The sequence below is a fragment of the Heptranchias perlo genome, chromosome 10 (genome assembly GCF_035084215.1).
Source record: "Heptranchias perlo isolate sHepPer1 chromosome 10, sHepPer1.hap1, whole genome shotgun sequence".
In the NCBI taxonomy this organism is placed as follows: domain Eukaryota; kingdom Metazoa; phylum Chordata; class Chondrichthyes; order Hexanchiformes; family Hexanchidae; genus Heptranchias; species Heptranchias perlo.
This window is the reverse complement of record NC_090334.1, coordinates 31828737-31843845: the sequence shown is the minus strand read 5'-3', so window position 1 is coordinate 31843845 and position 15109 is coordinate 31828737. Positions and strand designations below refer to the sequence as shown.

The following is a 15109-nucleotide window of genomic DNA, read 5'->3' as shown; positions in this document are numbered from 1 at the left end:
AAATATTTAATTACTGTTGTAGCAGTAACCACGACCAGTTAGCTCCAAGTTAGCATCTAAAAGGGCTTTATGCCCACACATCAGTTTATTTTCAGTGTTCTCTTATATTTGACAGCGTTTTCGGCAGTTAAATTCAAAGTATTAAATTTTCAGTTTAAAATTATCATTCCCCAAAATCCCAGTTTATTAGCTTTAAAGAACTCAAATAGGTTTATAAACTTAATTTCAGGCTGTTAATACAGCAATCACTTTCATGGAAAAATTAATTGTTACCTATCGGGTTCAGCATATTCTCTTCCATTTTTACAGAGACATCGTCTTGCATCACATCGCTGGTAACGTTGTAAAAGTTCCTGAAATGCATTCTCTTCAAGTTCCCAGGATGCATCCCTTTACAAAAAGACAAAGACATTTGGTAACAGAAGAATGTCAAGTATTACTGCATAAGGAGGGAAGCCATCTCTAGTGAGTCATCAGTGTATGCAAAATATTTACATATTCTGCTAAGTTGTTAATGACTAAAATCAAGTGTATAAGTTGCAGCTTTATGTAGGTCCTGGGGCTTTATACGACACGGTCAACACCACCCATCTTCAAAACTACGACAGTATTTTCATTTGTATGTTCAATGTATGGTTTCCCCAGAAACCATCAAGCTAGGCTATGTAGCTACACGACACTGAAAAATTAGGATTACATTCAACTTTTTCGAAGGCATAAATAGAAAGCATTGATTGCACCAATGGGGGAAATGGCTAAGATAAATTACTGATGTAGAGTGAGGGAATTGAAGCAACACCATTAAAGAGATAGTAATTAACCAGGGCTGGATCACTTTCAGTTAAGTTTAATTCAGTGACTTTGCACAATCAGGTCCAATGCCTCTTCTCAGCCAATTCCCTTCAATATCAGAACAGTAACCAAAAAAATAAAAAATATTCAATTAACATTTTAATAAAGTATTGCTGATAGATATTTTGTTTAACAAATAAAAATTGCACCAGCTTTTATTGATAAGTGCACACATACTTTTCTGGAACATGGATCCCCATTCGTAACATCTCCTTCTGGAATTCGTCCTTATTACTACAGATAGTGCACCTGAAGAAGAACACCCCAGCACTCAGCGCCTGAAACTACAAAAAGGAAAGAAAGCACAATTATTTTTACCAACAAATACTAATATAGCAAGAAAGTAGAGTCAGCACTCACTCTGTTAGACTGCAATCTCAAGCAAACCCCAAGTTGCTGGGACAAATAACAGTAGGAGAACGATTGGGAAACAGTGACCACCCCTAATTAGGTTCAATGTAAGAATAGAAAAGGATAAGAAAGTCAAAGATAAGGGTGCGGGACTGGAAAAAGAGTTTTGAAAAATGAAAGGAGATATGGCCCAAATTAACTGGGCAGAAAAGATAGTAAGCAGGTCGACAGATCAACAGTGGGGAGTCTTCAATTGTAAGATGCATGGAGGACAGAATAAAATTTCTAAAAAGGCAAAAAATGGGTGTACCAAAGAAGAGCGTTCTGGGGATAAATAGAGATAAAACTAAATTGAAACTTAAATGGGAGGCATATGATAACGTTAGTGCTAACAATACTGAAGATGATCATGATGAATATAGTGGAGAGTAGGGAGGGGAAAGGAGGATTAGAAGATCTAAAAGGGAATATGAAAAAGGCTGGCTGATATTTATAAGAATGTTTATAAGAATATGAAAAGTAAAAGAATAGTTAAAGAGAGGATAAGACCACTCAGGGATAAGGAGAGTCTAAATGTAGAGGATGAAAGCCAGGCAGATATATTAAATAAATATTTTACACTGGTTTTATAACGATGGTGGAAGTGAGAACATGGGTGTACTAGAGAAGGATATGGAACAGAGATTACTGAAGAAACGGAAATGGTTCTGAAAAAAATTAACAGAATGTAAGTAACCAGGCCCTCCTCAAAATTCAACTAGGTTCGTTAGACATGACTTACCCTTTACAAATCCAGGCTGGCTCTCTCTCATCACCTCATATTTGTCTATATGCTGAACTACTCTGTCCCTGATAACAGATTCTAGTAACTTCCCCACAACTGACATTAGACTAATAGACTTATAATTGCCTAATTTATCTCTCTTACCTTTCTTAAATAGTGGAGTGACATTGGCAATTTTCTAATTCAAGGGGTCAATTGAATAGAACAAGGGGTCACTGTCTCAGGATACAGGGTAGGACATTTGGGACTGAGATGAGGAGAAATTTCTTCAGAGGGTGGTGAACCTGTGGAATTCTCTACCACAGAAGGCTGTGGAGGCCAAGTCACTGAATATATTTAAGAAGGAGGTAGATAGATTACCAGACACAGAAGGCATCATGGGGTATGGGGAGAGCGCGGGAATATGGTACTGAGAAAGAGGATCAGCCATGATCATAATCGAATGGCGGCGCAGGTTCGAAGGGCCGAATGGCCTATTCTTGCTCCTATTTTCTATGTTTCTAATTCCCGAGTCCTAACGCAGCAACAATTTCCTCACCTACTTCTTTTAATACCCTGGGATGCAAACCATTAGGTCCAGGAGATTTGTCTATCTTCAATCTCATTAGTTTCACCATCACCATTTTCTAAAACTTTTATTGAATCTAGTTAGTTCCTCCCCTTGATTTGTTTTTAGTTTTCCTTGTATCTCAGGTATTTTATCCTTATTCTCTACTGTGAATACTGATATTTATTAAGTCTGCTATTTCCTGATTTCCAATTGCAATAAGTCTTGCATCGGTCATTAAGGGGCCCACATTACTTTTAGCCATCTTCTTTCTCTTTAAAGGTTTAACAAATATAATGTTGTCTTTGATATCCCTTGCAAGCTTTTTCTCATTCGTTTTTGCAGCTCTTACCACTTTCTTTGCATCCCTTTGCTGTTCTTTATATCTCTAGTGTTCTTTGCCTTCGTATAAGCCTTTTCTTTTAGTTTTATACTCTTTCTCATGTGTTGGAATAATTTTTTTGAAGCAGTGACCAAAACACTGCATAATCCCCAAAATTGAATCTAATTTCCATTTTAACCTTCACTCACCTGCACACACTGTCTGTGAAACCACGTATTTTTACAGCAAGGGCTCTTCATAACATCATAGGATGGAATTGGGTCAATGGATTCTAAACAGACAGCACATGTGTAAGGACTACCTGACCATATAGATGCACATGGTACCTTTTGCACAGGTCTGTGGTCCCAACAGTAAGACCTGGAAAGTTAAAGGACAGGAACACTATTACAAAGTTTGCAACATTAATTCAGCAATTTCCCACAACCTAATATAGAATGTAAATGGCAAAATACAGCATCGCAAATGGTTATGGCCATAAAGAAAGCTAAAATACTGGGTTTGATGGCAAGATGATTAGAATATAAAAGTCGAGATGTAATGGTGAACCGATAGAAAACCATGGTAAGATCACAGTTACAGTACTATGTACATTTTTGGGCTCCACACTATAGGAAGGATATTGAGGCAATAGAGAGGGTATTGTGCAGATTCACTATGATGCTCCCTGGTATGAGGAAATACAAAGGGCTTATACGAAGGCAAAGAACAGTAGTGATGCTGTGGACTGGGAGAGATATAAAGACAGATTTGAAAAATTGGGCTGTTTTCATTAGAACAGGAGATAGAGGTGTTTAAAATTCTGAAGAGATAAGACAGAGTAAATAAAATCAGACATTTTCCAGTGATAGAGGGGTCTAGAGTCAGGGGACATAGATATAAGGCTAAATGTAAAAGGATAAAAAGTGCATGAGATTTTTTTTTAAAACACAGAGGGCTGAGAGACTGTGGAATGCATTACCAGAGTTAGTGACTGAAGCAGGGACCACAGCCCCAGTATTCACAGGGAGATGGGGAGGGAGCTGGGGAGCGCATTTTTTAATTCCGTTTTCTGCCCGGCAGATGGCCAGATTGGCAGGCTGGCTGGCTGGCGGATGGGAAATCCTGCGGTAGAAGGCTGCAGCTGGGAACCGTTGATGACTGTCGCCGGCAATCGAGAAAGATCGCAGGGCATTGGGGGGGGGGGGGGGGGGGGGGAGGCTGGATGACATCAGCAAAGATTGCAGGGCATAAGGAGGGGGTCGGTAAAGATTGCAGGGTATAATGGGGGTTCGGACTGGCAATCGGGAAGGAGGGAAAGATCGCAGGGCATAAGGCTTGGGATTGCGAGCTTGGGGGTGAAAGAGAAAAAAAAAATCGGCTGATCACGGCAGAAGGTTTGGAGGCCGGGGGAAGCACTCCTGCTCCTCCTGGCTCACAAGCAGTGCAATAAAAAGCACTTACCTGCTTGATCCAGCTGCTCCCGTCTCCATTTAGCTGCCGGGTTTCCTGAGCTCTGGGAAATCCAGACAGCCAGCGTTAAATTTAAATTTAAATCCCAACAGCACCGTGGAAGCCTGATTTAGCTATTATAATGAACTGTCCCTCCTCTGGAGAGCAGGACACAGGCACGGCTCGCAATTAGCCGCTGTAAAAATGGCAGCAGGTGCTTAAGTGGCAGGTTGGGATCACGTTACGTGATTTTCAATGTTTAACCACCTGTCATGTGGAGGGGGGATAAAATCTCCCCCCTCTCCCCACGTCAACATTTAAGAATGAATTAGATTGGTAGTTGAAGGAAAAGCAAATAAAAGGATATGGAAACAGGATGGGGACGAGGGATTAAGACTACAGCTTGTTTGCAGGATAAATTACACTACAGACTGGTTGGGTTAAATGGCCTGTTTCTGTGTTCTAATTTCTATGTAAGCGTGTAGAATGTGGGGAGAACAAAAGATACATTCTGTTGATTGAATGCATTTCCCTCATTGCATGAAGTTAAATTAACTGCAAGATTCAAGGTCTTAAAAAAAAATTAACTGCTGATTTGCAAGCATGATTACTTAGTCATATATTTTCAAGAATGCAAACTAAGCGAATATAAAAATTCAATGCTGTAAGTGCATACAATTTGCACATAAAATAAATCAACAGCTACCAGGAAGTTACAAGGTAATAATTTAATCAAGAAGATTCTGAAGACAATTTTAAATGTCCCATCAAATGACATTAATTTATCATAGTATAATAAAACAGCAGCTACTCATTTCTTATTGCTATCACAGATTTGTAATCAGACACTTTCAGCATGCCTGAAATGTTGTAATAAGATAAAACCTCAGAGTATAAGGCACATCAAATTTAAAAAGAGAAGATGAAGTAAAACAGGAAGGAGTGGTTAGGTAATGTCAAGGTTGGGTTTTAAAATCCTGATGGTTGTAAGAGGAAGAAAGAATGAGGGAGCCAAGGAGTTTTGACGAGTTAGAGTGGAAAACTATGGGTGTGAAATTGGTCTTGAGCATTAACGCAAAACGGGCGATAACGAATGGAAGTCAATGGAAAAGAAAAATCGGGTGGAGTGTAAAACGGGCTGCTGATTCACTCTTGTCCCTTTTGCACTACTGCCCAAGACCAATTTTACCCCCCATGTGATGAGTATCAACTTCAACACAATGGGGATTTTGAGAGACAGAAAAGCATATAGAATGGCTGGCACAGTGAGTTGGAATGCTAACATGCTGCCACCAAAAATGGTGAGACACAGGTTCATGTCCATTATTCTCTGCAAAATAAAGTCCCAGCATCAATCTGCTTTACTGTGTGGGGAGGTATAGCTTCTTTACAGGGCGGGGAATTTTAGGTCCAGTCAGTCTAGGTTGCTGATGCACATGTCTGGTGGCTAACAACAAAACACGTGAGACAGTCTGGGAGCAGGTCTCCAGTCCATTCTCTCAACGAGAAAAAATCCAAGTGAAATTTCTATAAAATCACAACTTTACATAGAATCAGGAGCTAAATATTAATACTAGTTCGATAACTCTTTCCTGATCGTTAATGGGCTGTTTTGTAAAAAAAAAATCAAATAAACTGATACCTAATCCTCATTTAAGAGATATTCATGATGAGAGCAGCTTGTGCGCTGTAAGTTCAATTCACCTACGCACTGCGTTATGAGCACAATATTTAAGGGGGACAAAAGAATACTAGGTTTCTTTAAATTAGGAGGAATCAGTGGTGTAGTTTTAAGTGAGACCAGTGCAACGTGCATATAGAATTTGTTATTCTAAAAAGGGAGAGAATTATGCTGATGAAAAACTCCAATGCTAACTACAATGAGCAAAATTGTCACTGGGTCAAGTCAGAATCGAAATATTTGATACCCAACAGCATCGTGGGAGAACCATCAGCACAAGGACTACAGCAGTTCAAGAAGGCCCATCACCAACTTCTCAAGGCAACTAGGAATGGGCAATAAATGCGACCGTGCCAATGTCCCCCACATAGAATCATAGTATGATTACAGCACAGAAGGAGGTCATTCGGCCCATCAAGCTGGTGCCGGCTCTTTGCAAGAGCAATCCAGTTAGTCCCATTCCCCCGCAACCCTGCAAATTTTTTTCCTTCAAGTATTTATCCAATTCCTCTTTGAAAGCCACGATTGAATCTCCTTCCGCCACCCTTTCAGGCAGCGCATTCCAGGTCATAACTACTCGCTGCACAAAAAGGTTTTTCCTCATGTCGCCTTTGGTTTTTTTGCCAATCACCTTAAATCTGTGTCCTCTGGTTCTGGACCCTTCTGCTAATGGGAATAGCTTCTCTTTATTTACTTTATCTAAACCCTTCATGATTTTGAACACTTCTATTAAATCTCCTCTTAACCTTTTCTGCTCTAAGGAGAACAGCCACACCTTCTCCAGCCTATCCACGTAACTGAAGTCCCTCATCCCTGAACTCATTCTAGTAAATCTTTTCTGCACCCTCTCTAAGGCCTAAAGTGCAGTGCCCAGAATTAGACACAATACTCCAGCTGTGACCGAACCAGTGTTTTATAAAGGTTCAACATAACTTCCTTGCTTTTGTACTTTATGCCTCCATTTATACAGCCCAGGATTCGATATGCTTTTTTAACCACTTTTTCAACGCGCTCTGCCACCTTCAAAGATTTGTGCACATGTACCCCCAAGTCTCTCTGTTCCCGCACCCCCTTTAGAATCATACCACTTAGTTTGTATTGCCTCTCCTCATTCTTCCTGTCGAAATGTATCACTTCGCACTTCTGTGTTAAATTTCATCTGACATGTGTCCATCCATTTACCAGCCTGCCTATGTCCTCCTGAAGTCTATCACTATCCTTCTCATTCTTCACTACACTTCCAAGTTTTGTCTCATCTGCAAATTTTAAAATTGTGCCCTGTGCACCCAAGTCATTACTGTATATCAAAAAAAAGCAATGGTCCTAGTGCTAATCCCTGGGGAACACCACTGTATACCTCCCTCCAGTCCAAAAAACAACCATTCACCACTACTCTCTGTTTCCTGTCACTTAGCCAATTTCGTATCCACGCTGCCACTGCCCCTTTTATTCCATCCAGAGATCAAATAAAAAGTAAGCATTTTATTATTGGCCTGTGGCCTTAGACACATGGCAAGTTGCAGTTATCTTCTACTCATGAAAAAGACTGCATTGAACTAGAAGTTTTTCCACATAAGAGTTTCTATAATTTATTCTTTTGAATGTCTAATTTGGTAATGAATACACAAAATGATTACAACACTTGGTGGCACCTACTCTTTTGTAAACATGTTCAAAGAACTTACGCAAACTGTCCTGTAAACTGGAAAATGCATTGGTTCTCCACACCACAAGGAAAATGAAAGCTCTTCGGACATTTCGTAATGGCACAGCCTATTGATGCGCCACGTTTCTTGCACACCCGACATTTCTACAAAAATAATTGGATATTATGCAAGCATTTAATGTCTAGTTTGAAAACTTTAAAATATATTGCAAGCTTTACAAAATATATGAAATTCGAACAGAACTCTCTCTAGGTTAGAAATTCATTGAGATTACAAATATCTGTTCACATTGTGTTAATAGAAATTCTGTGGTTTAGATACATGTTTGTAATTCCCAAAGCAAATAAATCACACATACTGTTGTAATTTTCCCATTTCTGAAACAAAAAATGCTGTAGTTTCACATTAGTTAATTTTATTCAGATCTCTTACAAGCAGCAGAGGGAAAATACATTTCATTGTACCATCTTAAATTTGCAATCCCGAAGTTCCGGAGATAAAAAAGAGCGTGTGCCAATCCATTGCACCATTCATTCAACCCCAAAGTGCTTCAGAGAGGCAGTCAAAAAAATGGACGCCGAGCCATAATGAGGAGCTATTACGAGGGGTGACCAAAAATTTGGTCAGAGATGGGTTTTAAGGAGGATCTTAAAGAAGGAGTGGAAGGTAGAGAAGGTTTTAGGAAGGGAATTCAAGCACATGGGACCTAGGCAACTGAAGGCTTGGGTGCCAACGGTGAGGTGAGGATGGTGTATCAAAGGAATGAAGAGTTTGGGGTGCTAGGAAACGGACGGCGGTAGGAAATTACCGAGATGGAATTGGGGGGGGGGGGGGTGGGGCGCGGGGGCGAGATCACAAAGTGAATTAAACATGAGGATGAGAATTTTAAATTTAAGGCATTGAGGGACAGGAGTGATGAGCAAGCAGGACATGGTGCAGGATAGGTTACAGGTAGCAAAGCTTTTGACGAGATGAAGTTTGTGGAGGATGGGAGGCCAACTCGGAGAGCTTTGGAATGGCTAAGTCTGGAGGTGACAAACCCATGGATGATGGTTTCAGTTGCAGATAGGCTGAGCAGGAGTGGAGATGGACGATGGCAGTTGTTTTGGGGAGGGGAACGAGTTGGAAGCTCAACTCACAGTTGAATAGAACGCTGAGGTTGTTTCAGTCTGAGGCAGGGCATGGGATGGGGATGGAGTTAGTCGCAAGGTTGAGAAAATTACCAAGGCCACTAATTTGCAGTTTTCACAGAAAAATACTACAGAATGCAATCCATAAATTAGTAAAAATCCCATCCCACATAACAAAAATAGAATGCGTCTTATTCAGTCACTGCAAACCTTTGATTAGAATTTTACATACTGCTTTCACGAACACTTGGTGACATCTTGATACACAACCAAAGCCTCCCGACGTTATTATAGTTTCCACCATCTGCCCTGCTCAAACTACCAGTGGCGGTGTAGCCCCTCATGACCAAGTCACACTCTAGCCTCTTCTCCTATTCCTATGGCACCTTCGCCTCTTTTGTGCACTTCACCCTGTTCCACCCCTTGTCTCTCCTTTAAAATCCTCATGTACTGCCCCACCCCCACAAAGCCCACCCTGACTTTCTCCAAGAAATCCTCCATCCTTTCTTCACTCAGCCTCTGCTAAGTTATCCTTAGTAATTTTAATCTTCATCTCAGCTAACTTTATTTCTCTTTTCCTTTGAATTCACCGTCTTCTCTAAACTTTTCCCGCTATATAAACTCTCCTACCCATAAACAACTTGCATTTATATAGCACCTTTAACGTAGTAAAATGTCCCAAGGCATAGACACAGCTATACCTTCGACCTCGGCATCTCCCTTAGCTTGTTTACTCTGGAGGTTTTGATCACCACCTCGGTTATTCCTGAACACTTCCTTGTATCCCTCACCACCCATATATCCCTCACCTCTTCCTTCTCATTGACCCCTCAAAAAAACTCTCCCTCCAGCTGCACTCACACTACCCACTGCCGAGTCTCTCATCCTCCATTCACCATGATAGCTCTGTAGCTGTTGATTTGCTAGACCACTCCATTACTCCACCTTCAATGCCCTTGTCCTGAGCAAAAGTCAGTTTTTCATCCCTGTTGGTCCTGATATGACCCTCAACTTTGCTCCCTCAAGTTCAAAGGGCGCAAACTTGAGTCTTTGGCACACACTGGCTTAGCGATCCATCACCAGATTGGGCTTGACCACATCAATCGACACACTCTCTCCTTTGCTAAAACTGCCAACTACTCTAGGATTGTCCGAGAGCAAAGATAATCCCAGGCTTCTTTTCTCTCCTACCAACCTCTTTATACACACTTCCTCCACCCTCATCACCAACAATTGGAAGGAGTTCATGGATTTCTTTATCACCAAGATAGAGACCATCCATTCAGCTGCCTCTGCTGCTTCCCCCCATTCCAACTGAACCAAACTTCTCTCTTGTCCTCCTCCCACTTTAGCCCTGAAACCTTATTTCTATCCAATTTTTCTCTCATTTCCATGACAAACCCTCTCCCAAGTTAATTTCATCCTTGAGATCTACCTCCTGCTCCTATTCCCACTAAACTCCTGACCATCCAATTTCCCTCTTGACACCAATACTAGCTGGTATTGCAAGTATTACCTTTTCCTCAAGCACTATTCCACCTCCCCTTCAAAAGCACTACCACCACTTCACTCCTCATAAAACCAATCCTTAACCCGACCCATCTCTAACTTCACTTTTGTTTCCAAGTTCCTAAGACGTGCTGTCACTGCCCAGATCTGTGCTCATCCAGCCCTGTGTGAATCCCTCCCATCAGGTTTCTACCCCTCCCACAGCACTAAAACAGCCCCATCCAATTATAACGGAGCATCTTTAGCAATAGCTTCTCTTCCCAGCATGCACTGTCACCTCCAGAGTTCCCCAAGGATCTATCATTGGTGACATCAGCTGTAGAAAGAGGATCAGCACGCACACAGAGAACACGGCTCAAGCTTGCCATCACCACTTTTGACCTCTCCAGCGAGTCTGTGCTGTTATCCAAGACTTGATGTCAGACAAGCAGTCTAAGCCATAGCTTCCTCCAGCTGAACATTGAAAAGACTGAAGCCATCAATCTTTGGGGTCCCCCCACAACAAAATCCATATTCTCACCACCAACTCTATCCCCCTTCCCAGCCACTGTCTCAAACTAAGCCAGACTGTTCACAACCTCAGCATCCTGTTCAAGCTTCTAAACCCATATCCTCTCTATCCACCTACTTATGCTTACATAGCACTGTACACCTCTGCCCCAGCACAGTCTGTCTGCCTGTGAAGCCCTTATCCATGCCTTTGTCATTTCCAGAATCAATTACTCCAATGCTCTCCTGGCCAGGCTCTTATTCTTTAAACTTCAGCTCATCAAAAACTCTACTGCTTATATGCTACCTCACACCAAGTCCTGTTTACCAATCACCCCTATCCTCATTGACCTACATTGGGTTCAGGTTCCCAATGTCTCAAAATATAAAATTCTCATCTTTGTGTTTTAACCCGTTCATGGACTCGCCCCCTCCTTTTCTCGAATCTCCTCCAGCTCTGTTCCTCCGACTGTGGCCTCTTGTGTATTCCTCTCCCCTTTCGTCCCATCATTGAGGGGTGCCTCCAGATGCTTAGGTCACACTCTTTGGAGTTCCCTCCCGAAACCCCTCTGCCTCGCCACCTCTTCCTTCAAGACCCTCCTTAAAACCCAGCTCTTTGACCAAGCTTTTGATCACCCCTCAATTTCTCTCCTTTGGCTCAAAATCCATCTTTCCCTCATGCCTCTGATGTGCCTTGAAAGTTCTTTCCACACAAAAGCACTATATAAATCCATGTTCTTGTGAATTTAGTCCACTTTGAGAGACTATAGCATGGATTTTCTGATTGGAATTATTTTAATGCCAGCAATAATCCACAAATTAAAGGAAAAATTAGCCAGGTACCATGAGGTCCACAAAAATGATGTTAAAGTCTAGTGCCCCTTTCATTTCATAGCAGATGAAGATAGTACAGAGACAATCTTGCTATGATGAATAGTTAACCATACCCGTGGAACACAGAGCTCAACAACTGAAGTTGAAATTGGTAACACTTTTTCTGAATTGACTACATTTTTCTCAATTACATATTAGCTAGAGTTGGGTCAAGGACATTTTTTTTTAAAATAGAAAAATCTACTGCAGAAATGGAGATATAACTAGAGCTTAAGGACTCCCTCTACAGGAGTTGCAGCTTACTGCACCAAAATTCCTTCTCGAGACAAAAACAACTGTAGTCTGTGCTCCATAATGAGATGTGTTAGATGTAGAACCAAGATTCTATACCAGCCCAACAATTTTCCTTATTTGACCATCAGTCTGTTCTGAGGTAGCTGATCTCAGCTGGTCCGGTGAAAGGATTACTATAAAATAGACACAGCCAATCACAGATCCATTCCACGTAAAATAATGGAATGGATTATCAAGAGCAAACCTAAGAACTATGGAAACCTTATGACATTGTGAACCTAGATTTCCACAAAGTGGGGTGCCCCAGGGTTCGGGGGTTACAGATTCAGAAACTCAATACAAAGTTTTGCAGATGATACCAAACTAGGAGCGGCAGTGAAATTGGATGTGGTAGCTCAGAAATTACAGAATGAGTTGGACAAAATATGTATGTGGGCAGAACACTGGTAGATAAAATTTAATGCAGACAGATGCAAAGTACTGCGCAGAGGAAAGAAAAATAGACTACACACTTACTCCATAAAGGGCAAATAATGAAACTGAAAGAGATCTAGGATTCTTAGTAGACTCCACACTAAACATGCCCAACCAATACAGAACAGCAGTCAATTAAACCAATAGAATGTTGAACTACATAGGCAAAACAGTAGAATATAAGTCAGAAGAAATCATGATCAAATTGTACAGTACTACAGTCAGACTGGATACTGCATCCAGTTCTGGTCACTGAGACACAAGAGACATTCAACTGCTGAAGACAATGCAGAGAAATACCATAAGGCTGATCCTCACTGGCAAAAGTCTGTATTATAAAGAAAGATTGGAGAAACTTAGGCTCTTTAGCCTGGAAAGAAGGTGTCCGAGAGGTGATCTTAGAGGCAAACAACAACAAAACATGCATTTATATAGCAAAGGCAAAATGCCCCAAGACACTTCATGGAGGTGTAATCAGACAAGAATGGACACCAAGCCAAAGGTGGAAATAGGTCGAAGAGCTGGATTTTTAAATAGAAAAATCTATTGCAGGAAATGGAGACATAAATAGAGCTTAAGGACTCCCTCTACAGGAGTTGCAGCTTACTGCACCAAAATTCCTTCTTGAAAGCTGCATACAGTAGACTTCCTGAATAACCTGTTGAATGCGAGGAAGACTTTATACATCAACGAGCCAATTGAGGTGTTAAAGCAAATGGCCGCTGTCTCCATCAAGGATGGAGAGGCAGTCTGGTTTGGCTGCGACGTAGGGAAAAAATTTTGCAGCAAGCTGGGGATCAATGATCCCAAAATAGCAAGAGCTGCTATTTGGAGTTTCTCTGAGCAACTAAGACAAGGCAGAAAAGCTGATGTATGGCGAATCACTGATGACGCATGCTATGGTTCTCACTGGCTTCTCTGAAAAGGATGAAAATGAAGGTGACTTTGAAAAGTGGAGAGTGGAAAATTCATGGGGAGAGGAAAGTGGAAACAAAGGTTATCTGGTTTTATCAGATGAATGGTTCATGATGAGGTATGTTATATGTAGAACCAAGATTTTTTTTTTTAAAAAAGAGGAAGGAGGTGTGATTTGGTGGCAAGGGCCACGACGCCACCGCAGCGGTTTGGGCACCGCAAGTGTTGGGAAGTATAGCCATACAGGGAGGCTTCAGTAAGAGGAAAGGTGCTGCCACCAATGAAGTCAAAGCTATGATGTCAGTTCAATCGTCCGCAATTTGGTTGTGAATGGCAAGGGCACTGTTCGCGAGTGAACGGCATTCTGGAGGGTAATGTGGAGAGGGGCAGCGATTGCTGATCTGGTGACGGAGTCCAAGGGGGCATTTAAGAGTAGAGGGTGCAGGACAGGAAGGAGATTTGAGAGATTAGCTCCAAGCAGGTACGCTGGATGGGAAGGTGAGCGAGCGAGGTCAATGGTTTGCTGCTTGCAAAGAGGCAGCGACGGATGTCGCAAGAGAGGCACAGAGGGTAGCTGTGGTTTTATCAGAGATTCAAGCCTGGGATGGTGACAGGAGAGCACAAAGGCAGAGGAGTAGTAATGGGTTGGGATAGGGATTGGGGTGGCAAAGTACCCAAGAGGGAAGAAATGAAATGTGATGAAGCATGACGATGACAGGAATGGAAGAAGACAGGAAAGAAGGGCCTGAGAGGAGCCAAGAAAAAAAATAGAAGGGAGATAGGAGTAATGGGCTTGGGTCCAGAGAGTGTTACTGGAATGGATAGGGTAAATCCAGAATATTACACCTAGCAACTGTAGATCCTTACTCCAGTCAAGAGTTACTACCTTCAGAAGAGGAAGGAAGGGAAGAAAAAAAATAAGCAGTGGGAGGTGATTAACATCTTCACTGCCTGATTTCAATGGATAAAAATCATGCGGGTTCTATAATAGTAAACAATTTTACAACACCAAGTTATAGTCCAACAAATTTATTTTAAATTCCACAAGCTTTCGGAGGCTTCCTCCTTCGTCAGGTGAACGGTGTGGAAATGAAATTTTCGAATCCTTCGCATTTGAAAATCACAGAACAAAGCCTGGTGATTACTGCCCGTTGCCAAGGCAATCACAGTGAGTAGACAGAAAGGTGTCACCTAAAAAGCCACCGAATATACAAATCCCCCCAAAAAAAGAGAGCGCGAGAGAAGGAAGACAGTCAATGACCCGTTATATTAAAAACAGATAACATTTGTTCGCTGGTGGGGTTACGTGTAGTGTGACATGAACCCAAGATCCCGGTTGAGGCCGTCCTCATGGGTGCGGAACTTGGCTATCAATTTCTGCTCGACGATTTTGCGTTGTCGTGTGTCTCGAAGGCCGCCTTGGAGTATGCTTACCCGAAGGTCGGTGGCTGAATGTCCATGACTGCTGAAGTGTTCCCCGACAGGGAGAGAACCCTCCTGTTTGGTTCTATAATAGACAGGCGATCCACCCCACCAGAATACAGCCCAGTAAGTCTTAAAGGGGATGCAAAGTCTAGGCAGTATATTTTGTTCACAGCAATTCCATTTTATACAACAAAATATTAGCCTCAAGAAATTTCTCAACCTCGAGTGTCATTTCCCAGGATTCCTTTGCTCAAAAGCAACATTCAGGAATTCAGGAAAACTTCACTTCCGCTGTTTCCTATGGACTTACTCCAGGGTGCATGGCGAGGCTCTCAATCAGTGATGAATTTTTTTTTATTCGTTCATGGGATGTGGGCATTGCT

The 15109-nt window shown here is 41.8% G+C and overlaps 1 protein-coding gene across 1 annotated transcript in view; it reads right to left on the bottom strand.

The window, feature by feature from the left end:
* Positions 1–15109, bottom strand: part of g2e3 (G2/M-phase specific E3 ubiquitin protein ligase) — a 111927-nt gene that overhangs the window by 44307 nt on the left and 52511 nt on the right. The window contains exons 5-8 of the mRNA XM_067991388.1: positions 7675–7799; positions 3066–3237; positions 1030–1136; positions 274–390 (exon numbers count right to left, since the gene is read on the bottom strand). Of these exons, the coding sequence (XP_067847489.1) occupies positions 274–390; positions 1030–1136; positions 3066–3237; positions 7675–7799 (521 nt within the window). The remainder of the gene's footprint in view (positions 1–273; positions 391–1029; positions 1137–3065; positions 3238–7674; positions 7800–15109) is intronic.